A 21,012-nucleotide genomic window follows, 5' to 3' on the forward strand; every position below is an offset into this window, starting at 1 on the left:
CGGACCACTCTGATCCTTTGAACTCACCCTTCTATAACATAAATGAACTCTTTGGACCAGAGCACCTGTTTTTAGGAGAAAAAAAAAAAATCTTGTTCTTAAAACTGCCAGTGCTAAAGAATTCACTACACCACTGTCAATTGCTGCACTGTTTGATTTCAGTTTCTGTTAAAAATCCGCACCTTGCTTGTCATTTGAGGTTTGCCTACTTTCAACTTCCAGTTATTGAACCATAATGTTTCTGTCTCTAAGGCTCAAGAGTCCTATACTATCAAGTTTTCTTTCCCCAAGAAGGTACTTATAGACTGCAATCATGTCATTCCCTTGCTAATCTAATTGGATTTAAAACTGTAGATCAGTCTTAAAAAACAAGCAATAAAAGGAGATTTATTAGATAACCCAACTGATCTCCAAGTCCCCAGCTCCTAGAGATCCACAAAGCTCTAACAAAACCAGCCAACTGACAGCTTGGCTATTTTTCTGAATACTGCTTTAACAGAACATCCACTGAAACAGTCATAAACAATCTCTCCCAACATGAGGGCACAGGAATTGAACCATTTACATACTTGGTCTTTTGCTGACCAAACGTTAAAAGCAATTGTTCAAACAATGACAACATTTTATCACTGTGTCAGGAAAGAAAGACAGATAGTATCCCTTCCAATCTTTTTATTAACTCTTCAGATTTTCTGTCTTCATTGTGTTTCCTGTATATGTATAACAACAATAAAACAAAATAAAAGCAAGACAATAGCCACTGCATGAAAAATTCTAGAGCACATAAGCAGCTTCCTTATAGCACGTTAGGTCATTTCCTTCAGAGACATTTTATCTAACCCTTTTAAAAATTAGTTAAACTAATACTGTACTCTCCTGAGCCAAGTGATAACAAAAGCCCTTTTTCGTAAAACACTTGGTCAGGGAATTGGTAATAAGCTAACCAACCTTTCACTCCAGACCACTGGCTTAAAACCAAGCCTTGCTTGATCGTGCCTAGAAGGCTCTGCTACGTGATAGAAGTCTGATGCTCTGTGGAAAATAAGAGGGAATACAGTCAAGCTCTTGGCAAGGTATTGCCCGTCTCACACTGGCACTCTTATCAACCAGAAGTTTCATCAGAAAATACATATATCCTCTGCAACAGAATCACTGGCTTATCTGGGAGGAAGATCCTGCCTTTGATGAATTTGAAAGTATTTCTTGAGCCAACACTCCTCCCTCAAAAATACAGGCTTAAGATCTAATGGCAAGGAGTATTTATGATCTGTTCGTACCACATACCAAGCGGTACACTCTGCCCCATCACTGTTCTTACATGTTCCAATCTGACCATTACCACTATTCACTATTATTTTAAACAGAGGACTTCAACCTCCCATCAAGGGCACTGTCCTCTAATTATTTTTAAATTGTTTTCACTCAATTACTGAAGCAAAAGGCCCCTAACAAAGCCATCACCCTCATGCTGCTGAAACACCATCAGCACTCTTAGCAGCAAACAGCAAGAGACAAGCACGAAGCCAACACAACATTTTAGTATTGATTTCTCTAAGAAATTTAAATCCCGCAGGGCATAAACATCAATTTAATCTGTATGCAACTACAAAATGGCCTCACTCACAGTGTTCCTCATTTCAGCCAAAACACTGCTACAACTGGCATAGAAACACGTTAGTGGTGAAGGCAAAGGCAACTGATGGAACAAGTACCCCAGCGTTCCTGATAATTCATAAGAGTTTTGGAGACTACGATCACAGAAGCCAGTCAGTCAAACACAACCACCAGCACAAAAACCTGTCTCATAGCCTGACACAAAGCCATCCCCAGAGTGTCCCGAGAACCAGTGGCATCTAGCCTTGCCAAACCAGAGCCACTTCATCCTCCAATGGACCAACACTTTGCTGTGAAGTGACAGCCTCATGCCTTGCCTTCAGGTTTCTGTGCCTCCGCATGACAACATGAATGATGAAACACAACTGCTCCATGTTATACTAATTCCTATTTTCTGAGCTCCCCTTGCTCCATCAGACTGCCTTCCTTGCAGACAAAGCCACACATTATGGCTACCTTACATCTGCTGAAAAGAGCATCAGAAGAAAACACCATCTGAAGAAAAAGGAAATTTGGCACCTTGGAGTTTGCCCTCATATAATCTTAGACTGAGTTCTTCAGAAAATAAAAGTTCCCCCTCTAACCACTGAGAAGTCAGGCCCAGCATGCTCTGACATTTCCCTTTTTTTCCTAGCACTGCAGGACTGCTGTTTTGTTTAAGAATGTATCCCGTTGTATATCCAATTAGAAAGATGTACTTTCACACATTTGAAACACTGGTAACATGTAGCACTTAAGGAAAAACCCCGGCTCATTCTTACACCAGCACAAAGCCATGGGCATGCCTGTGTCACCCCAGCCAGCACTTAAGCACCAAGTACAGTCAGTAGAATTCAGGGCACCAACATTATTTGCAAGTGATGGATTTATGTATGTAAGAAACTGTAAATTACATAATAAACACAGACACGGGATTTTATGGACAAAGCTTGCGCTTGTAAAACGTGGCACCTTCTATCCATCTTCCCCTGCTGATGACAGTTAGGTGGCAGAATCAGGTTCCTAAAGGTATAAATGTGACACGAACAGCACATCAGGCGACTGGAGTGCTATGAACTCACTGATAGGCACAACAACCTGAAGGTAGAAAGCCCTGTCCAAAGACTTCAACAGCTTCAACACAGACCCCACCCCACATAAGCAGCCTACCTACAAGGCAGGATTTATTAATTGCTGCTGCAGTCCCACAAAAGCTTATTTAACACAACTCTGGCACAAACCTGACCCAGTATGTATAGACTTAGCGCTCAGATCACCATTGACATGAAGGTTTCTACACTGTAGACCAGTAGATCATTTAAACATCTATTGACTATATGTGTGATCTCCACTAGAACCCCTATCTGTGTGCTGTTTTCCTTCAGTGTACATAACATACATCATGGCAAGATTTACTTCACCCATCAGTGGGCAGAGGGGTAGATTTTGCTCTCAAAAATAGTAAGTTTTGTGGGTCTTCATGAGTACAGCTTCACTAGGTCCAAGCGAGGACCACTGCAACATTCTCCACTCAGTGTTTTTAGGATGAACTTTAGGATTGCTTGGTCAGAAATAGAAGCAACTCTGAAGTGATCATCAAGATCATTAAAGTATATACTGGCAGATCAGTTTGAACCACTGACAGCTTTATAGCTGCTGTGATCACCTGTGTCACTGAGTTGCAGACCCTGTCATTTCTCTATAAAGGTACCATGGTTTTGACTTTAGAGAGTCCCCAAACCACGCAGCAAGCATGTCTGTATGACCAGCATGTGAACTCCAGTTGTGAGTTTGGCTTTCAAAAGGGGATGGCTGCAAGCAGAAGAAGGAAGTGACAAAACAGAAGGTGTTTATGATACAATCAAAATTCAGGAAAATAAAGGCAGAACAGCAAACCTTCACCTTATCTGCATGAATCTCTGAATCGGAGGATGTAAACAACAGGGACAGACCAAACTTCACTTGTTTGTTTCTAGATCACAACGCTCTATCCACGCCTTAAGCACATAAGCAAAACAGGATACAGGGTGTTACTGAATGATTTCCCCTGAAATCTGATTGAGAAAGATTAGAGCAATTAGAACAGAGTGACACACACTTTTAAAACCCTTAAATCACGATTAATGTAAGGTTTAACTTTTCTCCTAAGGATCATTTGGTGACCCTGTGCCATTTTCAAAACAAGGCTGACACAGCCATCCCAGCCTTAAAGAAGAAAATCATGAGACAGAATCCCCTGCCCTCTACTGGCACACCAGCCGCACTGAAACCCGTGCACATGCCTGCAGGCAAGCACAAACAGCACCTGAAAAGCTGTTTTAAGGGTTTTTTTAAACTACTGTTTGTAATTTATATAAGATCTATAATGTACCAGACACATCAAACTGGGAACAAAACCTCACATATAAAACACTCTTTCAGCATCACTGCACTTCTTCCAGCAATGCTAGCTAGAACAAAGATTCAAAGTACTGCTCCTAGCAAGATAATATATTCATTAACTGAAAGTAAATTCTAAGGGATTATCTAATGTTTGTCATGTTCACAGTGCATAACCAAGAACTCTGTATGACAGATTTTTATTTATTTATTTTTACAAAATTCTCTTCCACATACGCTGCTGCTTTTCAGATTACAGCCATCCAAACTGCATTTGGACCAAGAATAGAGAGGCAGGTTCATGACTGCCAAAATGATTTTCCGGAACCTTGGTGCCAGAGCTAGGAAAATTCTTACCCAGGCTTCTGACTCATTTGCACCACTGAGATGGCACCACACAAGCCTCAGAACACCATAGCAAAGCGTTTGTTGTGACTGACCATGTCCCTTCAATTTTTGTTACAGGTCAATTTAAAAGGTGTCATTATATAACTTTCCAAATCTTGTGAGCAGTTATTACTGTATTCTCCCATTAGTGTAAACAACAACAACAACAACAACAAAACCCAAGATTTACACTGCTGTGATTGTATTTCTGAATGTAAATCAGCTTGATTCCTGGAAAAATCAAAGTACGTTCCCCATGTAGAAAAGGCCTAAAAGGAATTGAATAAGAACAAGGGTCCCGACTGTATATTTCATCCAAAAGATAAATAAGCTTTTAAATCACATTAAAAACAAAAAAAAGCAGCCTGAAATACAGCAGCTATTAAACAAGAGAAAGTCTGGCAATACCAGAGTAATTCCCACAATGCTCATCCATACCCTGAAACACATTCAGAACACACCCTGTTTTCAGAGCTGTCACACAACAAATGCAGATGTAAGCCTGCCATCACTACACAAATAACAGAATATGACATTTAAATAATACTACTAAAGAAACGTGGAAGATGCATACAGCCTACACTACATACAGCAGTTCTTTTTTAAAGCAACTCATCTGTTAGTTACCAAATAGCTAAAAGACCCTTGGGATGCAACAAAACAAAAGCATACAAGGTTCCAAGGAATGTAGAGGAACACAATGCAATCACACCCATCTCCTTTTTACTGTAGGCATCTATAGCATTAAAAAACCACAACAACAAAAAAACGCTTATTAAGCCATGTCCTAGAACTAGTCAGGTCTTTAGCTGCCCTACTTAGCCTAAATGTATTCACAGATAATTTCTACCCATTTGTTTCTGTGTCAGAGTTGTCCGATACCTTATATAGTTCTCGCACTCTGGTGTTTGTCTAATGCCTGACATGTACAGCCTGCAAAAGTAGCCTCTCCAGCCACGAGCTCTCTAGGCTATATAAGCCTAGCTTTTGGTGCAGCAGAATCTAAGAATGAAGGATAAACAGGTATTTTAAACACGATCTATTTGAATCTCTGCCTGTCTCCATAAATAACCTCCCCAAATAAATAGGGTTTCAAGTATATAAGAAAATATATAACAGGAAAACCTTTACAGTGTAAATTTATGAGGCAGTGTTGCCAAGTTTTGTGATTTGTTCCAGTATCTCTACATTTTCTCAACTTTCATCTCATGGAGCTCTCTCTTAAAAATAAAAAATAAAAAAATTCTATCCTTCATGATTATGGATAAAAGCCTGGAAGTAGGAGTCAAGCAATGGCTTGTAAAGGAGGAGGTCAGGATGTAAATAAAAACAATATGATTTTAAAAAATAAAACATTGGTTAAAAACCTTCAAGATGAGTTAATTCAGTATTTGTTAAGATGCCACTGGCTGATACACTGACAGAAAACGCCAGTAATATATCTTATCAACTTGCCTGTATTCTTTTTGTAGAATTGGACAACTAGTAATGATCTGATCCCACTCCTGTAGGTAAAATACTGGCTGACTTTGTTGTTCCAGTGTGCTAAAAACTATTCATATTATAAATTCTAGGAAGCAGGATTTCTTGCTTGCTAAATCACAAGACAGGGAAAGGCGTTCTGCTTTATTAACACAAAACTGAGGTAAAGGGTAAGTGACCAGCTTATGGCAGATCCAGGAACTGAACATAGATTTCAGATTTTCTGAGTTACAGTCTTGTGCTTTAGGCAGAAGGCTGGTCTTCTTTTCACTTAACAAGCTATCGAAGCCCAAACTCTTATTTAAAAATTGACAATGCAGCTCGGTAACAATGAAACAGCAAGAATACTTGAAAAAGAAGTCATCTTAAAGTTAAAACACTGGTCCTTCTAAAGTTAACATCTGCAAAAACCTGCCCCCAACACACCGTCAAAAATTCTTCCAGGAGGCTAATTTAGGATTCATACCAATTTCTGTATCAATCAGGCAGGACAAGAATCACAATACTGACATTACTGTTGGGACTCCTATCTTTGTGTTTGATCTCTAGTGCCATTCGTTCTGCAGCTTTTCATCATACTTACTGACTTTATATCCCAGCTTTTCAGCATGAATCCTCTTGGCCATGAACTGCCCTTCAATCAGTGCTCGTATTTCCACCTCCTTTGGAAAGTCTGAAACCTGTATCAAAGAGGGAATACATTAAGTTAACAAGCACCTTACACAGTATACATGCCAAGCTGGAGACTGGTTAAAAATGCAAGACAGATTTATAGTTGACTATCCTTGTCTTCACCCTGAAGTCTGCTTTCAACTAGGCCCAGTTCTTCACTCATACGCACAAGATGAACCTGAAGACTCGTGACAGAGAACACAACCCATAACCTCAGTGCTGTTGGCAAATCCATCAAACTTGAAATCAATGCACGATGGGAAAAGGTTCTACTGCAAGTTGTAAACTCTTCTCTATGCATTTTCCAGCACCGAATCTGCTTAAGAATCAATATCTCGAAAATATAAAATTAAAGCAAGTAGATAAAATTCAGATGCATTAAGCAGTGTCACAAAAATTTTAGATCTATTTCTGTCTGCACAAAAGTGAAACCATGTAATCTTTTCATTAATTTATTTAGTTTCCATACATAAAATTTTTCTGTCCTTTCGTCAACCAGAATATAAGGCAACAGAAGTAGGAAAATATTGAACTACAAACAAATACGAAGAATCTTCCACAAAAAGTTTAATCTTTCCATGCACTACAGTAAGTGCCTACAACTTGTAGAACAGCTAGAAGTGATTAAGCATTCATTTAAACAGCAAACATTTAAGAGACTAGTGCTACACTGCAAACACAAGATAGTATCAATCTCTGTTCACCCAGATGAGGTCTAATCGACTGGGAGTCATGACTGATCAAAGACATCTCTTGAGTTTCAGTACCACCCAGAAAGCCAGATTGTTTAAGCCAGGTTTAAACAACAACCATTCCTCAAAAAAAAAAAGATACAAAGAACTTTCTTTTCCATAACCTAATTTCTATTTTAATTCCAACTGGACTTGAGCCTGCGCTTACTTACATACCACTATGTAGCTTGTACGTTACTCCAACACATGCAGGACAGCAAAATGAGGTCTTTACTTTGCATCCACATTTAGTGCAAGATAAAAGACAAAATATTATAGCCCAGAGTTTCAACACATCCTTATCTGTGTGTCTGAAACTTAGAAGATGGGGACTAAGTCATGTAAGTGTACTAAGCTCTCAATAAGCTTAAAGTTAATCCTGTTTCAAAACCAGTGTTGGTTTCAGTAAATCCACATTTTCCAGTAAAGTAAATATTTCCACAAAAAAATACCATATAAGTTCTAGTTCAGACTTTGCACTGTAGATATTCTCAAGCTACAGACCAAATACTTCCTTATGAAAATCATCCCAGGGACTTGCATCAGTAAATGAAACTTGAAAGCAAGTATCTCAGACAAAACAAAAAAGACGATGGCAAAGATTTCAAGCCTTGACAGTACTCCTTCAAGGTTTGAGACATTAACTAGATTATTACTACCTTTTGGTTGTCTCTGTTGAATCTGTGAATCCCAACTGCTTCAGGAGTAATTTCCATCACATCAAAGTAGAAACCTGCATCAAGGAACATTAAAGAGCATCATGTTTGCTCCTAGCCCAAAGTTGAAATCTTATTTCAGCACATAGCTAAAATGATAATAAATGTTTATCACGTATTTGGAAAGACATTTGAGTCACCACACAGCCTGTTTCTTTACCAATTTCAGTCCACACATTTATTGAATTTAACTACTTTCAGTTTACAACAATATGGATTTAAGCATGTCTGGTTTTATGCATCCAAACAATATAATAAGCAACAAGCCTACCAAAGAGCACATATCCACCAGAACACACACACAAGCAATAGTAGATAATATATAACACATCCTAGAAATAGTTTCAGTAGGTCATATGCAAGGGTGAAAGAAAAAAAACAAAACAGAAAAAACGGTTAAGTTAGTAAGAAGAGTACAGGAATACTGGAACACTTCATGCACTGGATTAGATTTCATGAGCTTATTAGAGAACATCAGATATTTTAAGTCATGAAGCAGAGCTGGTCTCTGAATAGTTTTGATGAGATCTGAAGAAATGCAGTAATGGTTTGTAGACAGCTAGACAAAAAGTGTGAAAAAGATTTCTTTTGTGTTGATGGCAAGAAGGGTTGGTCAGAAAAGATATTCAAGAAAGGAGACCAAAAAAAAAGAAAATGAGGACAGAAAAACTCAACAGAATAGCTAAGAAACTAAGGAGAGTTTCTAAGGTTCAGACCTGGGAACAAGAGTATGCTGCCCTAGGAGCCCTACGATTACTAGCCAAAAAAACCCCCAAACAGTACCGTGCTTTAGCACATATAACCTTTTTAGTTTAACATTCCAAAAAACTGCCAGTAAGCAACACTGTGGGTTACAGATCTGCAGGCCCTGCCAGGAGGATATATGTCCCAAAATTTCTTTTCTGACCCTGCTGCCACCTTGAATCTGGCAGATGAGGTCTTCAGGTAAACTTGCTGGTTTTATTAGCCTTCTCAGGTACCTCCCAGACGCAACAGGACCCCCATCCCAGTCACTCCTCCTCCTTCCCTATTTGCTACCCCTGTTACTCTCATTATCCCAACCTCACCTTAGCAGCTGCCTCTGCCCATCTCCAAACCTCTGCAGGGGCGTCTTGTCACACGAAAGGGAGTGCAGGGAACAAGTGACACAAGGAAAGGTGCCTAACCAGTTACTTCTTTGCTCTGCTTCCCTCAGGAACTCAGATTGTGGACATTACTGTATTTTTACATGTATACCCAGAGGTTATCCAAGCATAAAGGTTATTAACGATGACTTTCACAAAACACCCATTTTACAGAGGATTGAGATATCCAAGTGAATATATTATAATACAAATTTTTAAACTTTAAGGCAGTGTCCTGGTATCCTTCAAATCAGTAACAACATTTTCATCAACTTCCAATTTTTTTAATACTGTCTAAAGTGGCTGACTTCTGAGTTTTGGAATAACTTCTCCCCGTTTTCTGAAACACCTGAATTGATTTGTCTTCTAGTGAAAAGAGATTCCTGGTCATTTTAATACCCCACAGAGATTGGATTTGACAGAAAACATAACAGAGCTTCTGAAAATTAAAAACCAGTGCTAACCTCACAGTGTCAAGAAACTCTTAAATTCACTTTCCTAAAGAGTGAAGTCTTCTATAGCTTAAATATCTACACTTAAAAACTTTGCTACCTACAGTTCTTAAATTCATTTTATGGATATCAATTCAGATCTAGGATGATGGCGATGATTTCACATCCAGCTCTGCAATGGTTAAATTTTAATCTTGATTACACATATGCTCACTTTTCAATAACTTAATTCAGAGCTATATACTACACTTGCAGAATGTTAAACCGTAGGAAAGAAAATAATATAAAACTTAAATACATGGGTTTATGTATATTATTTCAAAATATTTCCTCCATCATCATTTTGTTTCACTTCATTCACGTACCATAATGTGGGGAAAAAACAGGGATGAAAAAACTCTTGTGACATACATTGGGGAAAATGCAGGAAATCTGGGTATCATTTGACATTACTGCTTTGTTCACATGCGTGAACAAGATTCTAACAACTGAGAAAGAAATAATATGGAGCTATTTAATTCACTTGGTTTGAGTCTTCAGAAAAAGAAACAAACTTTAATGAAAGCCTCCTTCAGAAATTACTAGTTTTAAACATTCTACAGCTGAGATGCTGCTAACACCCTTTCAATGACCAGAAGAGCTCCATAAATATCATTTTCTTAGTGAATACTGAAGGAAAATACTATCATGACACTTAGCCTGCCAACAGAGCATTTCTAAGTACACATTAGGAATTTCCCTCGCTCTGGTTAACTTAATTCTTGGCCTTTATCATGACCCAAGTAAAAAGTTGGTACAACACCTATTCAAGTATCTGTCTAAGCAACCCCTGGAACTCCCAAGCCCTGCTAAGGCTCATACCCAAGTTTCCATTGTTTCCAGCAACAGTAGATGATAAGGCTTTAGAGAATTCATCCCAGGAGCCTGAAGCACAATCATCTCTGATCCTCTCTCTCATCAGAGAGCCGTTCTTAAAACTGAAATACACAAACATACCATATGCATTTCCCAAAACATTTGGCTCTAGATTTTTAAAGCAATTTGTTGTTTTACTCCATATTGGTGTTTATTGTATCAGCTGAATTAAGCTGGGCAAGCTAAAACATACAATCACTTCTTCATTATGGAAAGAGATAGAGACAGAGAAAACTAGGTAAGAAAGAAAACAAATATTACAGGACATGTTGAGGAACGCAGTGCACAGATGTTGGTATACATCTCTCCAATGAGTCAGCTTAGATCCACTCTGGCAGGCCACACTAAACCCAGGCTAGCTCTGAACAGCTAAGACATCTCCTCAGAGAAGTACTCTGACACAGCACTAAAAAGCTCACTCTGAGATGACTCTGCAAGGAGAAGCAAGAGTGTCTCTACATTGCATTCATGATTTCAGGAGCACGGTACCGGTATGGAGCCAGCTTGGGTCCAACAGGACTTAGGAGGTCTAGCTCCATGCCAGGATCTGGCAAAGGAAAGCACCACAGCTGCATCTGCACGGTTAAGGTCCAGAGCCAGTAAGCCATGCTGTAAAATAGGCATCTGTTCAGTGTTTATAGTCTTTGCACCCTTTATGCAGTCACCTCCTTTGCCATCTCTGTGAATATAACACTCCTGCAAAATACTGCCGCATTGGACTCGGACCCAGAAGAAAGCAGTCTGAATACTCTCCAGCACGGAGTTATCAGAACAACTCAGCAGGGAAGGCAGAGAAATATCCAGAAAGATGGCAAGGAAATTACTGAACTTTCTCAGTAGAAGCAGCTGAAGTTACTGGAGTTTTCTGTACAAATACTCTGCCTGGTAGCTCAGGCACTCTTTTTCTACTAACTGAGGGTCCCCTATTAACTCTAACATTCTAGAAATGAAGGGGCATTGGTGCAAAAGGGGCAGTGTCAGGACAGAAATGGCTAGGCAGGAAGAACAGGAACTCTTTATATCTGCATAGCTACAGAAATATCTTGTGTTCTGAAAGGCAGGTTTGGCCTTCTGCACATGTTAAGCTGCAGTAAAAGAATGGAAGTATAACAGTTATTCAGAAAAATGCCTCAGCGTCTCCTTTCCTATTACAAACAGGTTGCTTATATAGCTCTTTTACAAAGCAAAAGTGGGGAAAAAATAGGGTAAAAGAGAAATTTGAATGGAAAACTTACTTAAAAAAAAAACCAAACCAACCAACTACTGGGAAATCATACTATGAAACTCAGTAACTTGCAGTTGACGTCATGCTTTTGAACTCAACTTCATGAACACTGTTCCCACTGTCATTCACAGCCTCCTATTACTGTACAGGTAAGACTCAACATTACAGTTAAATGGCAGATTTGAGCTTTGCTGAAGTTTTGAGTTTCGAGCACCTACAATCCAGGGGATTTAGACACAAAATTTATCTGCATATTACTTGTAACTATTTGCCTAAACCCTATGACTTGGTTTGGAAGTTTTTACCCTGAATACAGTGAGTCAGTGAGGGAAAAGATAGCTTCAGGCCACCTTTCCACCTACTTGGCTGGCGAGGGGCCAAATAATTCCTGAATCACAGCAGCCAAAAGCTACCATGAGGATCATTCTCTCAGATGGGTTTCTTGAGATCTCAGTGTTTTCCACATGCACAGCCTAATACATCCCTGAACAGCACTGACTATAGTCTTGTCTGAAAAGGGAATCTTCACCTGCCCCATTATGTCCCCTGTGGACCACTAGAAGAGCACAGAAGTTATACAGCCTGGTCAAGCTTCTGACATTTCACATTATTGTATTTCAGAAGATTGTTATTCCTGTATATTAAATGTATTACCTTAGATTCATAGTGAACTGGCTCTAAGCATACGTAAAAATAATTTCAGCTTTTTATTGCCATGAGAATTTATCCTCCACAACTCTGCAGTTTCAGTTACTCAAATTAAACAATAGGAATACTATAATGTTGATGCAAATATTTCAGCAGTAAATTGCCATATACCGTACAGAATGCTGAATGTTCTATTCATTATCATTTTGAAAAAAGAAATAAAAAGCACTAACATAGAGAAAGAAATGTATATTATTGATCCCAGATGAACAAAAAGAAATTATATTACCATAGAAGTGCCATATATGTTTGAGAATCAACAGGATTGCAGAGTATATGACCTTCTAAGGCAGGAGTTGGTTCTTGGATCCATAGAAACAATGTGTCACTCGTGCCAAGGCTAATCTGGAGGGGAAAAAAAAATAAATAAATAATTGAAGCATTATCACAATGTGCATGGGAAGCAATACAGAAATTAAATTAAAACCATTTGTTATTACCACTAATTGTTTTTAAATTACACATTAAGTCAATTGGATTCGTGTTGAAGCTAGCTCTGACTTAGGTTGTCACGCCAGTGAAATACATACTAGATAGAGACTTAGGTTTTAATGTCTGGAGCATTAGTTAAAAATACTCACAAGAGTTTACTTAAAATCTTTCAGGCAGCTTACAGATAGAAACAAAAGAAGCGTAAATCCAATAAACAGAAAATCAACACTAGCAGATAAATTTAACTGATAACCTACAGCTATTTTACATTTCATATATTTCATTTATTCAGGGATATGGACAGTTTTCAGGAGTATGTTTTGACTTACTGCAATATCTCCTTCTTGAAGTCTCATCCCTGCCAATGATGCTGAAAGCAGAAAGTCAGAATACCAGAAAAAAGTCACTTTTTTGACTCAACCATACCATATTGTATGAGACATCATAACACGTCGTGCTGACCATCTCAAAGTACAATATAAATGGCAAATATGCTCATGATGGCCTTGGCCTATACACCGTAAAAGACAGGCAAAGCATTTGGGTGAGGGAGTGATTTTTAACAAAAACAGAATGCTCAAGACAAAAGACTGTGGAACTTCATGATTATCTAGTCTTTTATGTATTCAAGTTTTAAATACAGTGGACCTTACTTAAGAACACACTTCAAAGGAGAAACTCCCACTTAGATCAGACTACTCACATATTTATTGGACTAAGATAGATTTGAATCTCTCGAAGAAAAACTGGACTTTTGGGAAATGAAGAGTTTAACCATCTCCTGGAATATGAATGTAAAATATACCAAGATGAAGCCTCCATCTTTATTCAAACTTGCACATGTTACTCTAATACGGATAAGTATTTTTCACAGTCTTGAGAAACAGACAAATTTGCTCTATACTAAAACAGTCTCCAGGATTCAAAAAAACTGACCCTAAACTAACACCTTCCCTTATACTGAGATCTATCAGTCTAACAAAAGGACAGCTCTAATTCTTAGAGAAATCCTATGAGGTCCATCTCCACCTTTTTGCTTGAAAAGATATACAGCAATTTTTTAACTTATATTTTCTAAGTTAAAAGGTTAGCAGTTCATAGTGAGAATAGTTTCTTAGGGGCAGGCAAACAAAAACTGAAGTTATCAAGAGGCAAATGAAATCACCTCTAATTACTAGGCAAAAGAGAATTCATTTGTCATACCCAGCTTATCTAAGATGTCTATATCTCAGAAGAACCAGTGATGGAAGGCTGTTGGGAAAAGGTATTAATGCTGATAAACACAATGTTCTTTCACTGTATAGGGAGTATCTGAGAACCAATGAAATTGATTTAGAATTTTAGTACATGCATAATCATATTCACTGAATCTTACACATTTAATCATCTCACCTGGATTGTCTCCTGTAAATGCTACTATTTTACAGTCTGGGCTAAACCCATAACGCTGACTATAATATGGAGAAATGGGCCCCTAAGGAAAGAAAGAAAAAGAGAGGAAAAAAAGCTCAAAAAATGGAAAGTAATCTTGCAACGTATGACATAACGTGTTGTTACATAGAACTGAAAAACCCCAGAGCAGCTACAATAATAATTTCTGTGTATTTAAGGTATGAATGAATACTTTAAAGATTTTTAGCCCAATTTTTTTTTGTTGTTTAGAACCTCACAGAAATACCCTCTGATTAGATTTTGAAATAGGTTAAGTAAATAGTAGCATTTTAGCTTTGGGTCCTTCTCCAGTTATTCACATCAAGTAACATAAACACATCCATCTGTTTTGCACACATACGTGAATATTAATACATAGAAATTAGAAATTCAATGCAAACATAAGAGGAAGCACAACATTAATATACACCACAACAACAAATGCTGCAAAATGACCCATATTAGTTTAGGGGTCAAGAACTGTACTTTTTTTAAGCCACATTTGATAGCCATAGAGAAAAAACAGGAGAAGAAAAAAATCCACAAAAAATACAAGGACATCTATGAGAATTTTTTGTATGTTCCTCTCTATCACAGAAGATCAGCACTGAATACAGAGGGATCAGGTGATGGGTATCTACACTCTTACATGTGCACCAGCTAAAGCAATAGCTCTCTTTGTGCTGAGTAGTAAGACTAAATTCATTTACTCTAAGAGATGTGCAGCTTGATTTGATTTCACCATTATGCTACATGAACTGAGGAGCTTTAAATATCCCAAATTATTCACAAAGATTACCTCATTAACTCTACAAACCGTTTAAAACAAGGTCTCTGTCAAGAAATGCAGATGTTGGGTTCTGTTTCCGCATTAATAAATACTGTGCACAGTTCTGCAGTGACCAGGTGCTTGTGGGCATGGGAGGGGACCCCAAAGATTCTTATCACTGGAGCACCTACCAAAACTTCTCTCATCATAGCCCAGGGCATGCAAGAATCCAAGGAGATCAACAATGAAAGCTATGACAGATGCCAGCTAGCAGCTTTCAAAGATGTCTGTTTCTGGTCTGGCATACACATTCACAACACACCTGGAAATATTAAATCAAGCAGCATAGCTCTGAGGATAACTGTGTGCGCACGCTTGTGCGCACACACAAGTACACTCCAAGGAAGTGCTATTAGCAGAACTCTCAGCACGAAGCCTTGTTTTTTTGCTTACAGCTCTTCTAGACAGGCACATACCAGGACTGAATGGGATGGTACAGGGCATCCTAGTTTCTCCTCTAATCCAGGTGCACAAGCATTAAGGCAGGACACTGACCATACCTTTTCCCAAATCTGCAGCAAGTTCATCCCAGAACCTACAAGACAGATCAAAACAGGAAGCACATATCATTAAACTTCAGACAGTACTGTATCAGAAAATTCCACCTCGTTACAGGCAACAGAAAATTCACAGATGCATATTTTACATTCAAAGAGAATGGTTTCAGCTCTTCTAAGCATAAAGAATACTGATAATTCAGCCTCTGGATAGCTTTCACCTCTAAAGGTAGCAGGAAAGGCTTCTCTGATGCACAATGCATTAGACAATTCAGTTATTCCCAAATTAAGAGCAAAAAGAAGAACATGGATGCCTCCCCATCAACTCCTCCCCAAATCTTCCACCTTAGACAAAGACTTCACTACAGCTATCTAAAGGTGATGTAGCAATATCACATGAAGGTATGTTGTGCTCACCAGAGACCTAACAAATGAAGAAATTCCCCCCTGGGTGGTATGGCTTTACACTACTCCTTTTGAGTCCTACTCCTACCTTTGAGTAGTATCATATAAGCATCTAAGTCCATGCTGACTAATCTTCCTCCATATCAACGTTTCCTTCTTCAGAGATGACAAAATAAAGGCTTATAAGTCCAACAAAAAAGCAAGAGGTCAAATTTTCAAATGTAGCGTCTAATTTCAAGGCTAGTTTGGGAAGTACAGCTTTGAATACTAAAGTCATGATTTTCAGAAATGCTGAACAGCTCATCTGAAATCTGTAACACCTGCAAGTATGCAACATCTCTAAAGTGTAGATTCTGCGAACTGAATTACAGGTTGCAAAAACCTAGGTAACTGATTTGGTCACCTATTTCCTCACCAGAACCATCACTAGATCTGAGGAAGGCCTTTGCAGTTTTGGTTTGGTTTCTCATTGCTTCTTCCTCAATATTGTATTGCTGGTTTAAAAGTTAATTGAAGTTGGTTAGTGGCCGAATCTACATTACATACTGAGCACTCCACATCCCTTGCTTATGTTTCGAAGATGCCTTTAATTGCACATTTCATTACACTTGAAAATCTGTATGTGTTTCTGGTTAGTACTGTTCAGGGACATGTTAGTCTTATTCTAGATTAACAACATTTTCATTTCAAAGACCGTTTAGCCCACAACTTATCTCAGAAACACAGGCATATTCTCAGCTGAGCACAGTGGAAAACCTGAAATTTGCTTCCATTCAGTACATCTTTAAGCTTTTTAAAACACAAAGATGGTGAAGTTGACCCCACATGCAGTGTCTGTGGAACAAGATGATGCTTGCAATGCTGGGACACAGAAGAAAAGGGATGCAACCCACATCTTAGCCAGCACATCACAAGGCTCTAGCAATGCTCTTATTCTGAAGAAGGGCGCACGCCTGCAACACACTCCACACACATACACTACTGGTGGTTACGCACACACAAATGAGCCCCCCATCAACTCCCAGCAGCCTTTTTCACATGGGCTTAATAATGAGTTTAATAACATTTATAAATAAAGTATATATTTGTGCAGTCCAATCCTAAGCACCATCAACAAAGTATGGACCTAGTGCTTCACAGAGCGTTGTGAACAGAAGATGTGACACACTCCAGCTGGGATACTGGAATAACCCAAGCCAAACTGTAGGATATTTGGATTATACTTAGTAACATAAAAAATAGAATTAAATTTACTAAAAAATCAATCAATCCCATTTCAGGCAAATTAAACACACTTAACAAATTATGCACCGGTTTATTTGGCCTATGATTCTACAGCAGGAATTTGAGAGACCACAAAGTGCACCACGCCTTCCACAGGCAAAAGGTGCATTTTCCTTTTCTGCTGTCAAAATCACTACCACCCACAGAGAAGGAAAGATGGTAAGATTTATTCCAGCTTCTCTCAGTTCTCTACACAAGAACACTTTTAAATCTAGCCATCCCCTCCTTCCAGGGGTAAACTCAGTCCTTCCAGGGTAAACTGAACCCAGCATCACTGTCTGCAATTCCCGGAGGCAGAGGGTGTGAGCAGCCTTGAGTCCCAAGCTCTCAGGCATAATACGGCTTTCTATGAGGAAATACATACATCTATAAATTTTCCTGGAAAAGTCCCTAATTTAAAATGCCAAGAACCCCTTCGCTAAATTAAATTAATCAGTGAGCAACAGAATCTCTAAATAAATAGGAATTTTACTAGAGAAAGGTTAATTGTTGTTTTCTCTGGTTTTTTAGAAAAAAAAAATCCTTTCCCCTCCCCACCCTGCAAGCCTAGAGAAACATTTAACCAGTATCCTCCAATGCAATTTTGCTAGACATAAGAACAGCCTCCAATCTTTCCTGCCTAAAACAGGAAAAACACTAACCTTTATAACTGAAAAGGTCTAAGTTTATATTATATAGAAACAACACTTCAGTTTATTGACTGGTAGATATAGTGGCACAAAGACTTTAATATGCCCTGAGAAAAGAAAGATGAGCTAATTTACCCCGCCCTCAGAAACTCATTTAAAAGATGTGAAACAACTGTTTTACAAGAACTATTAATCTGTTGGCCTGGATACATCCTATGCAACTGCAGGCACCTGCATGAGAATCTCCAGTCAGTGGAAAATAAAAACCAGAGCTGAACGCTCCCTGGAACCACTTCTCTTTCTCCTTTGATTATACAAGGAGTGACACACAGCAAGTTCCTAACTTAAGCACTTCTGGTCACAACCTACACAACTAAGTTCAACATATAAAGTAAGTAATAATCTGATAACTAAAGGGAAAAAAAACCCCAAAAATCAAAGGCAGCTCTTCGACTTGTCACTCCAAACGGATACTCCATCAGCAATGAAGGTCAATAGCCAAGGCCATGGTCTAGTAAGGACTGAGGGAAGGATCAATACGTGGATGAATAGGATTCAGTATTTCACTGCAAGCATCACTGACTTTTAACATAAAGTGACCAGAAGCACAATCAGGACTTGCTAATATTTACTACATATACAAAAGTATAAGTGCTTCAACACTGGGGGGGGGAGAAAAAAAACAAACACTTTCATTATAAAGACCAAACGATGCAGACTAACTGGTTTTATTAATCAACAAACTAAAGATCAATATTCACATAAATTTATAAACAGTTAAGTGTATCTGTATTACAGCACTCTGGATTGCCTTTTCAGTGAGCTAAAATCGTAAGCAGTGTAACTCTGCTGACACCACGCAAGCTACATTAGGAGTAAATTCAGCCCACCACGCTTCCTTTTGAAAAGGCTTCAGTTCAAAGCATCCTTGTTTGATAGAACAACAAAAACAAGTATGCTAAGCTATGATTTGCCTAAGGCTCTTAGAAAAGCATTTCAAAAGATAAAGCTTCTCTAGGTCAAGAGCTGAATTGCTGTTCTTTAAGGTGTCTTCTAAAAGAAACAATGCCTCAAGTGTTCAAGTTGTTTAGGTCCCAAATGTATCTTACTTTTAACATCTGCACAATACAAATGAAAATTATTCTTCATTCCACCAGAATGTAATTTCATTTTTTTTAAATCAATCACCCAGGGTGCTCAGCCATTCACGAGGAGTGATTTGAACCTTATGAGATTGGACCTCTAAAAAGAAAAAGAAAAAAAAAATCCTGAAACTAAATAGCACATTTCCTACAATAACCTGCAAATTTAGAGAGATAAGTTATTGTGCAGAGCTAAACAATTTGACAGGGTCTTTTAAAGACGATATGACCTGAAGTTAAACCTACAGAAATGAAGAATAGGTCTATTATCTGAACATTATTTTGAGAGATGCATTTTAAACTATAATATACAGGTACAATGTAAAAGATCAAGTGAATTGCGAGAAATGATAAATGACAAGAAAACAAGTTTTTAGCTGGATCCAAATAACTACTGCATACTTTATAATTACATTTTATTACTGGAATTAGAATTCTCTCTTATTATGTTAACGGAAGAAAGGAACAAACAAGACAAAATATAGCTTACAATGCCAAAAGATCTTTTGTCTTGCAAATAGAACTATAACATCCTGCTTAGTTCTCTTATCTTTTTTTACACAAAGACTTAATAATCTTACATGCATAAACATCCAGAGGTATAACAGAACAGGCTCTCCTAGAGCTCTTTGAAAAATGCAATATATTTTCTAAGAAAATTTTCCAATGAAGTAAATTTTCATTTTCTTTAGTTTAAAATGTTTTGGTTTTCAGTCAAACACAGAAATTTTCATGTCCTGAAATTGAAGAAGCATGAGTTTCCCCCACTTGCTTCCAAGTAGAAAAGGCAGAGGTAACATTACCAAAGGGGGAAGAAAAAAAAAAAAAAAAACCACACACCAAACCAACCCCAAAATGATATTTTTTTAATGCTTATAATTTTAAACATTTGAATCAAAATTAACACTTCACTCTCACTGAGAAATAAAAAATCAACATATTTCTTTATCAGAAAAGGTACCTTGAAGATCTCACCATCTCTCTTTGAAACACAGTACATGGAGCTAATTCTATGGGTTGCCGAGTGGCTGAAGTGCTCAGTATTTGGGCCTAGTAAAGTGCAAATCTCCAAAGAGTTACTGTTGCCAATAATACACAAAAAAAATAAAATTTACCTGTGAAAATACACGGCTAACAGTACAGGACCAGAAGACAGATGTAATAATCTCACAACTGCTGCAAAATAAGCATGGATTGCCTTACAATTTTTAAGGTCTCTAGTATAACTGATATATCTGATATTGAATAAGTTGTCCATTAGCTAAAATTGAGGTGTCATGCCTTTTCCTATGGGCTTTGATGGAACAATGAAGGAAGAAAAATGAGTTGGTCTTAACACATGGGTGTCAACTATGGCTCTATAATGTAAAAATTCCTTAGAGAGCCTTGTTATCTAACCTTTCAGCTCTGAAATATATCTTCTCTTAGTTTCAGAGCAGGAATCAAAAATGCTATTTAAAAATAACAGCACAGCTCCCAGGAAAATGGTTTCCTTTGTAAGTGCCATTTAAAATTGCCATTTAAAAGCTGGATAACTGAGATAACACACAACAGAAAAGAGACGCACTAGCCTTGTCACTTTTTTGTCTTTGTTATGATGAATAGAGAGATATGGAAGGTTAAATATTTTTTTAACTGAGTTTAGGATTTTTTTGCTTGGTTTATGCTTTTTTCTCTGGTTCATTTTGAAAAGATATTTCTGTTGCAGATCCATACTCCAGTTAGGTGGGGGGAAAAATAATCACAATATACATCTTGTTCACATCCTGTGCAACTCAGAGCTAAACCAGCAAAACCAAAGAACAAATAGCAGAACTGTGGAGTCTAGCCTAAAAATCCACAACTTTTTCATGTTTTTAAATAGATATTTCAACATTCCTTTATACATCATAAAGTAATGAAAAAAAGGTACAATTTCATTCAAGAATATGTTCTGTGCATCCATTTTATAGAAATGGGAATCATACTATGATGGGGAT

General features: G+C 37.9%; 1 protein-coding gene across 4 annotated transcripts in view; it reads right to left on the bottom strand.

Moving 5' to 3' along the window:
* The window catches only part of XYLB (xylulokinase), an 85,395-nt gene that overhangs the window by 52,730 nt on the left and 11,653 nt on the right, over positions 1-21,012 (bottom strand). For all 4 annotated transcript variants that reach the window (XM_075044956.1, XM_075044937.1, XM_075044964.1 and 1 more), the window contains 7 exons: positions 15,493-15,611; positions 14,209-14,290; positions 13,146-13,186; positions 12,614-12,729; positions 10,398-10,513; positions 7,904-7,977; positions 6,425-6,521 (listed from right to left, as the gene is read on the bottom strand). In XM_075044956.1, the coding sequence (XP_074901057.1) occupies positions 6,425-6,521; positions 7,904-7,977; positions 10,398-10,513; positions 12,614-12,729; positions 13,146-13,186; positions 14,209-14,290; positions 15,493-15,611 (645 nt within the window). The remainder of the gene's footprint in view (positions 1-6,424; positions 6,522-7,903; positions 7,978-10,397; positions 10,514-12,613; positions 12,730-13,145; positions 13,187-14,208; positions 14,291-15,492; positions 15,612-21,012) is intronic.

Source organism: Buteo buteo, chromosome 2, assembly GCF_964188355.1.
Source record: "Buteo buteo chromosome 2, bButBut1.hap1.1, whole genome shotgun sequence".
In the NCBI taxonomy this organism is placed as follows: domain Eukaryota; kingdom Metazoa; phylum Chordata; class Aves; order Accipitriformes; family Accipitridae; genus Buteo; species Buteo buteo.